General features: G+C 36.3%; 1 protein-coding gene across 1 annotated transcript; it reads left to right on the forward strand.

Moving 5' to 3' along the window:
* Positions 1 to 517: 517 nt before the first annotated feature.
* Positions 518 to 2,079, forward strand: LOC105775998 (stemmadenine O-acetyltransferase). The gene has a single exon (XM_012598468.2). It carries the CDS (start codon positions 644 to 646, stop codon positions 1,916 to 1,918), a length of 1,275 nt encoding a protein of 424 aa, XP_012453922.2. The 5' UTR covers positions 518 to 643; the 3' UTR covers positions 1,919 to 2,079.
* The last annotated feature ends 6,706 nt before the right edge of the window (positions 2,080 to 8,785 follow it).

Consider the following 8,785-nt stretch of genomic DNA (forward strand, 5'->3'; position numbering starts at 1 on the left):
TTAATTTATACAATTGTATAAAAAACATATCTATTTAAACATATTTAGATGTAGAAATTTTCAAACATTTATATTTTAATGAGAAAGAAATTTAAACAAGAAAAAAAAACAAAATGTCATGTTCAAACATGTACGAAACAAAAAAAAAAACAAACAAACAAATGTCATGTTCAAACATGTACGAAACAAAAAAAACACAAAATGTCATGTTCAAGCATGTACGAAACCAATTAATATTTCTAATTGTCCTTTTTTCCTCTGTTGCCTTTCATTTTAATTAAAATATGTAAAATTATATAATACTCCATATATATAAATAATTAAAAGAAGGTCATTGTAATTCATGGGTTAATGTAATAGTTACATATTTGCTTGGATTGTTTCTTGGCAATTGACATCTTTAAATTCAAGCTAAGGAATTCTAGCTTGAACCCTTCCAAATAAATAAAAACAAACAATATTTTAATTAATTAGTTCATTATCATTGATTTTCTATGTTTATAGCAATTGTCACCTTTGTTACCCCTAACAACTCATATATAAAGTGTAATTACACTAGCCATAGGGTAACACAAAATTCTCGTTCTTGATAAGAATTTAGTCATTTATTGTTTACAGGGTTTAATTATCTTTTGCGTACAACATGCAGCTTGACGTCCAAGTGATTTCCGAACAGATTGTGAAGCCATCATCTCCGACCGATGACCGACTTCGTCGATACCAACTGTCATTCTTGGATCAACAAACTCCCTTACTCTATAATGCTATGGTCTATTTCTACCAGAAAATATGCAACATCGAAGCAAACAAAATCACCATTTTCGATCGATTGAAGCACTCCATTTCCAATGCCCTCACCTGTTTTTATCCACTGGCTGGTCGGATAATGGAGGACCAGCTGTTTGTTGATTGCAATGATGAGGGGATACCCTTTTTGGAAGCTCGAGTGAAGTGCCAACTTTTGGATGTTTTAAACAATCCAACTCCGAAAGAACTCAACAAGTTGCTTCCTTTTGAATTCCATGTTAGTGGTACTGATGCCGAACATGTTCTTCTTGGAATCCAATTCAATGTTTTCGATTGTGGGGGGATAGGGATTGGTATTTGTATTTCCCACAAAATCGGAGATGCCCTTTCGTTTTTCTCGTTTGTGAATATATGGGCATCCATTGCTCGTGGAGAGACGAACTTGATTGTTCCTGAATTCAAATCAGCCTCACTTTTCCCACCACGGCCCATACCAGAAGCTCCTCAATTAAAAAAAGAACAAATTGTAACGAAGAGATTCGTGTTTGGTGCCACCAAAGTGGAGGAAATCAGAAGAAAATACGGTGAGAATGCTAGCCAAAAACGCCCAAGTCGAGTTGAGGCCTTATCAGCTTTCATATGGGACCGTTTTGTTACTGCCTTTGGTCTTAGATCAAGACCCGATACGCTTTGCACAATTATTCACGCAGTAAATTTACGTGCAAGAATTGATCCCCCATTGCCGGGATCTTCATTTGGAAACCTTTATAGCCTAGCAGTGACTATCCCGTCCATGGACAATAACATCGTTACCCAAATAAGAGACTCTTTTAAAGCACTAAACAGCGAGTACGTGAAGAAACTCCAAGATGGAAATGATCACCTGAAATATTTTAGAGAGAGAACAAATTATGCCAAAGGCGAGATACTTACCTTTGGTTTCACAAGTTTATGCAGGCTTCCTATGTACGAAGCTGATTTTGGTTGGGGGAAACCCATATGGGCTAGCTCAGTAGATCGACAAATCAAGAACGTAACTACTTTCATGGACACCATAAATGGGGATGGCATAGAGGCTTGGATTGCCCTAAATGAAGAAGAAATGGCGAAATTTGATTGTGATGAGGAATTACTTGCATATGTTAATAACCCAAAAAGCTTGCAACGATGAGTAAGTACTTCCTGTATTGTTAGTGTCAAAGCTTTAAATTGTGTAGTGTTGTTTTCCGAGTATATATCTATATTTGTCATCTATGTATTTTTGTTTTTCTTTTTCTCGCACCATTGCTATCCGTTTAATAAGGAATTCCATTTTTATCCATCCTTTATTTACTTTGTTTTTGTTAAAGATTATACAGTTCATCATGGTTGATTAAGTTTTTATTTAGAATTTTCAAGTTATATAATAAAGGCTAAAATGATCTCTTAATTAGATTGATTTTTTTTTAAAAATTTGCCATAACCTTTAAAATTTTATTTCATCAGCTTTAAAATTCGTGGTCAGCATCTACTTCCTTAATGGGTCTATAGAATGCGGAGGATTAATTATTGAGCTCGCTCTGATAGATACCTTAAAAAATAAAAATAAAATTATTTCATCATGTGTTTTGATCCTAAAATGTAAGATCATTAAAATTTTGTTTTATCACATGATTTGATTTCAAAATGTAACATCATTAAAAAAAACTTACGTGACACTTTATACAAATGAAATTGCAATCCGTTGCAAAAAGAAAAATTAATTATTTTTCTTATTCTTCTCCTCCTTTCTCTCTCTCCCCAAAAAACTCTTCTTCTTTAAATTCTCTCTCCCCAAATTTGTTTCTTCTATTTTTTTACTCAATATAATATAATTATTTTCCATTAAAGATAATGGTCAGATGCAAAATAAATTCTTGGAATCATTAGAGAAATGCGAGCATGAAAGAATACACTACAGTAGAACAGGTTTTTAGCGGCGTTTTTTTAGGTCTTTAGCGGCGCTTTTTAACGCCACTAACTCCATTTGCGGCGCTTGTAGAAGCGCCACAAAAAACGCCGCTGACGACAACGTCGCTAACTTTTGTGGCGCTTACATAAAAAAACGCCGCTAAAGATCATGTTCTTTAGCGGCGGTTATAAAAATGCGCCGCTAAAGATCATGTTCTTTAGTGGCGCTTACAAATAAACGCCGCTAAAGAACATAATTTTTAGCGGCGCTTAGAAATAAACGCCGCTAAATATCATGTTCTTTAGCGGCGCTTAGGAAAAAAACGCCGCTAAAGTTCATGTTCTTTAGCGGCGCTTTTGAGGAAAACGCCTCTAAAAGTAATGTTCTATAGCGGCGCTTGTTCAAAAACGCCGCTAAAAGTAGTGTTCTTTAGCGGCGCTTATTTCACAAATGCCACTGTTTTGATATGACTTTTAGCGGCGCTTTTTTAAAAAACGCCACTAATTTTGGGATTTTTTTAAAATAAAAATTTTTAATTTTTTCAGCCCTCCTGCAACAATAATTCAAAAGCAACCAAATCTAAACTAACCAAAAACAATAAATTTATATAATATTTCAAATTAAATGACTAAAATAATATTAATTAATAAATAAAAGTGAATTCATACTTTTCTTTACAAAAGCGTTAAAAGTATTTATGCAACATACACTATGAAGGCGGAAGTTTGATCTTTGAAACATCTTCATCATAATCAAGTCTTTGTTGAAGTTCGTCGTATTTTTGCTCCGCTTCTCTCGGTGCCGCATCTTTTGAAGTCGAATGTAGTTCTTCATATTTCTTTTGAACCTCTCGCTTCTATTGCTACTTCTCTCGCTTCTCTCTCTGCGGCCTCGCTTCTCTCATTGCGGCCTCGCTTCTCTCATTGTAGTCATTGCTTCCTCGTTGTGTTGATTCTGCTTTAAGTTGTCTTTGAAGTTCTTCATATTTCCTTTGAACCTCAAATGTGGTCGCTTGCATCCGAGCTATCTCGGTCTTTTAACCTCTCGAACTTCACTTGAGATTGACTCAAGCCATGTATTGGTGCGAAATGGATCCAAAATATTGGGTTAATGATAAAAGATCCTTGAAATCGAACCCGACCATACTTTTCAGGACCCAAAACTTCAGTAATAATCCGGTTATCAATGTCTTCAAGATGAACCGAACTATCAGTAGAAGCAATCGCTTCGTTCTCCGTCTTTTTTTCCTTTAGTTTTTCCTAATAAATAAATCGCATAGTTAGGAACGCAATATATAGTAAAAAAACAAATGCAATATAACAATAGTCGCATTACATGCAATGAATTAAACCATTAGAAAATAAACACTATAAATAACTAAAACAAGTGAAATCGTATTAAGTAAACGTACCATAATTTCACCAGCTTCAGGAGTCATAGCAGATCCATCCTTCTTCTTATGTGTAATTTCAAAAAGTTGTAGGCGTCCAACTTTTGACCGACGACGACAATTCCTACAATATAGTAGTAAAAATATTATTTAATATAAAGTTATACATATTTGAGAATATTAAAAAATTAAAAATACCTTCGCCTCAGCTACACATGCAAAACTTCTCGACCCGGCTGTGTGAGTGAATTTTTATTGCTGGCGGCTGCTTTTTCCAACTCGTTCACGATCCTACGTTATAAAATTTTTAGTACGTAAATAGTAAATATTATAAACCAAAATAATTACAATAGTTTGGAAGTACGTCGTACCTCGCCTTTCTTAGAATGCCAAAATCTAACCGCATCTTCCCATTGGTACCTCAACATACCCGGCGGGACATTTTGCAATTTCTCATCGAGGGTTGTTTTTGTCTTATAATAATTTTTCTTCAAAGTACTTTTATTGTCTCTCCATCTTTTTCCCAATGCCTTCTTTACATAAGCATCGGAGACCTCTAAAGCAAACCTCGCCTACAAAAAACACAAGTTAATAAAGTAAATATAAATGAAATTATTTCCCAAGCATTACAGATGACATTAACATTTTGTTACCTTAATATTATCGAGGGCTTGGTTTTTGTTGCTATCGGGCATTTGACGCCATGACTCGTAGTTGATAGGCAACATATTCCCATTTCGTGCTAAAATGCCCATGTATCCTGCTAATAGTCGAGCTTCTGATCCAACAGGCTGACCAAAACTGTTTCTGCATACCTTGACACGCTCGACTGGATCTAACTCGTATAACTCTCTAAGTATCATACAACCTCGACCTCTACGCGTCCCACCATTTTCAGCTACAAATGGTATATTATAATATAAGAATTTAAATAATAAATCAATTATAAGTCAACACGCATGGAATTAATGTAAGTTACTTTGAACTTCCGTAAGATCCTCGTGTAATCGAACATTCAAGATCCAATTGTTTGTTTGTTGTTCAAGACTATTTGTTTTCATCGAGTTTGGATCATTTTGAACAATGCTTTCCTTATAATTTTTCTTCTAGGCATTTTATCTACAATACACATAAAATGTAATTAAACTTAATAACTAATTACAACAATAACAACACATATAAAATAGTTGAGTTATATAATAAGACCAAGATTTAATGCTAATGTAAGTTACATATAATTAAACAATTGTAAAATCTTACTACATCATTATTCGTAAATATCTTCATCCGTATCGTGACGAACCCATTGAAATTGTGCACTAGTACTAGGGATATTATCGTATAAGTTTTGTTCTGGAAATGGCAAAGTTTCTGATCTGTCGTCGATGTTATCTCTACTTCCACTGCCCATGTCAAACAAGTCTCTAGGGATGTTACGGAGTACAACGTACCAACCCTCATCAGTTGGATCTTTTGAGTAAAAAACTTGTTTGACTTGACTTGAGAATACATACGGCTCATCTATCGCTTGTTGTCTGTGTGAATCAATCGGTCAAAGTTCACCATTGTAAAACCAAATTGATCTTGCTTGATTCCACGAAATGTATTAACATCGCCCAATCATTTCGAAATAAGACAACTTTCCATTTGTCGTAGTAATCCAACTCAATTATGTCAGTAAGCTGTCCGAAATATTCCACATTTCCCTCGACAAGATTATTGTCCCTAGCGCTAGCATAACTTGTAATTGCAGAATTAACAACTATTCCACAATTTTGCGTTCTCCTCAACCTCTCGCGATATTTTGTATGAAATCTGAATCCGTTGATGAGGAACGCACTATATCTTTTAACCACTCGATTTGGACCTTGGGAGAGCCATTTAACTTCGTCGTTTACGCTCTTCCCATTCCAAACCGATTGAATGGAAAGTAAACTAAGTAATTAAAAATGTTATGAGAAAGCATTATAATTTGTAAGCGAAAGCTCCAACCACATACCGTTTGGCTTAACCATTCATAAAAAGATTCTGTAAACAACTTATTGATATCTCGATGTTGTGTTCTTCGGGAGCGCGCACGAGATCTCAATATTTGTTTGTACTCACTATGTTAAAAAAATGTGATCTTTGTTAGAAGATAAACAATTTTTAGTTTGATAAATATTTATAAAATTTGTAGAACTTACTTCCGTAAAGGTTCCAATGATTCGTGGTGAAACAGAACATATCGATGTGCTTGTACCCACGATAAATTATCTAATTCCGCAATTTCAACTTTGCCGATTGGTTGTCCAAAGCTTTGGAACAAATAAGTATCGGCTAAGTCATAGTCCGTGAGTCCAAAGATTCCTATTTGGTCATTCAACCTTGTTTCAACATCTTCCAAATATCTCGAGCGTAAGGTCATACATTCCTTCGCTAAGTAGCCTTCAAAGAATCGATCCTTCGGATATCGCTTGTTGCGGCAGTAAGACTTTAATTTGGATAGGAACCTAAACACAATATACAACATTATCAAAAGTTGTAACTAAAGCCATTGAGGTGAATGAAGGAAAATTTTAAAAGTAATTCTTTAAGACCTTTCTATGGGATACATCCATCGATAGGAAACGGGTCCGCCAAGAATTGCTTCGTACGGGAGATGAATTATCAAGTGAACCATAATGGTGAAGAAGGAAGGTGGGAAGATTTTCTCCATGTTGCATAAAGTCAAAGCGGCTCGATCCTGTACCTTCTGAAGTTCTTGAACATCCAAAACTTTGCCACAAATGGCTTTCATTATGTTGGATAGTTCAATGATACAAGATGTCACCTTCTTGGACATACAACATCGTAGAGCAACTGGCATTAAATCTTGCATCAAGATGTGATAGTCATGTGATTTTAGCGAATATAATCTTCGATCTTTAACACTAACACATCGAGATATATTTGATGCATACGTATCCGGAACCTTTATATCCTTCAACACCATGAAAAACAGTTCTTTCTCCATCTTGGACATTGAGAAAATAGAAGGCGGCAACCAATATTTCCCATTCGGAAGTGGATTGGGATGAAGATCAGGCCGAATTCCCATCTGGACTAAATCAAGTCGACTCTGAAGATTGTCTTTTGATTTTTCGTCGACGTTCAAAATTGTACTCACAATGTTCTCGCAGACATTTTTCTCAATGTGCATAACATCAAGATTGTGTCGTAAAAGGTGATGCTCCCAATAAGGCAACTCAAAAAAATACTTCTTTTTTTCCACAAGTCCGCCTCATTAGGATCGTCATCTTCGTCGGAGCTTTCATCGGCTTCATCATTTGATCTTTTGTTTCTGTGCGTGTTTGGCGGTTGGTTCATCTTCCCATAAATGAAATTCATATCTTCCAACATGAAATTCATATCTTCAGTGCCGTCAAATACAGAACTCTGAAATCTAAATCTATGATTTTCCGGTAACCACCGACGATGCCCCATGTAAGAGAACTTCTTCCCATTGTACAACCATTGCGAGCATGTTTGTGCAAAGACAACAAGGACACGATAACGACCCTTAGTACTCCAACCGGATAAATTGGCATAAGCGGGAAAGTCATTTATGGTCCAGATCAAAGCTGCACGTAAATTAAAGTTCTCTTTTCTCAGCACATCGTATGTCTTGACACCAGCCCATAATTATTTTAACTCTTCAATAAGTGGCTGCAAATAAATGTCGATATCATTCCCGGGCCCTTTCTCTCCGTGGATAATCATAGATAAGATAAGGAAGATTGCTTCATGCAAATCCACGGAGGCGATTGTAAGGAACAAGCACTCATCGGCCAAATCGAGGCGGTGCTCATGATCTTGAAAGGATTAAATCCATCGATGCTAGCCCAAGCCTCACACTCCTAGGATCGCTTGCAAAGTTTGGAAATTTATTGTCAAATGCTTTCCAAGCTAAAGAATCACGGATGCCTTAGTAATCCATCATCGGTTCGTCCATCATGGTGCCACGTCATTGACTCATTGTCTTCGATGACATGAAAAGCCTTTGAAGCCTTGGTATCAACGGAAAATACCGCAAAATCTTAACTGGCTTCTTCCTCGACTGTGCATCATTTTCATCGTCGTTCCCGTCTTCTGTGTTTTTATTTATCCAACGGGTTTGGCCGCATACATGACAGCACTGTTGGTTTCTCCGATCACCCCAATACAACATGCAGTCATTTGGGCAACTATGGATTTTGTTGTACCCAAGGCCTAAATCTTTTATCATTTTCTTCATATCCTTGCATGACTGAGGGATTTTTGCAAACGGGAACATCTCTCTCAAAAACTCTAATAGCATTGTCAACGAGTTTCCGGTCCACCCTCCCAAACATTTTAACTGAAAAAGACGAACATAGAGGGCCATTTTTGAAAATTTTGATCCCTCATACAGTTCTTCGTTCATGTCATTAAGTAGAGCGTAGAACTTTGCCGCTTCTCCATTTGGCTCTTCATGAGGTACACTACTTCCCGGTTCGGTAAAAGCAGTTCCACCAATATTACAATCATCAGATGCCATAAAATCCCCTGGGAACGATTGCACACCATGATTGTGCATATTAAATGCATCCCGCAACATACCTTCCATGTCATCCCCTCTATTAGACTGATGGTAAGCAGTACCAGGATAAGATACATCCATCGTTGAAGAGGAAGTACTTCTAGGGCATTCTCCATGAAAAAGCCATTGCTTATAACCC

Source organism: Gossypium raimondii, chromosome 10, assembly GCF_025698545.1.
Source record: "Gossypium raimondii isolate GPD5lz chromosome 10, ASM2569854v1, whole genome shotgun sequence".
Classification (NCBI taxonomy): Eukaryota; Viridiplantae; Streptophyta; class Magnoliopsida; order Malvales; family Malvaceae; genus Gossypium; species Gossypium raimondii.

Bases quoted from the DNA above. Each gene is read 5' to 3' on its own strand.
- LOC105775998 (XM_012598468.2), top strand. From the start codon at position 644: ATGCAGCTTGACGTCCAAGTGATTTCCGAACAGATTGTGAAGCCATCA.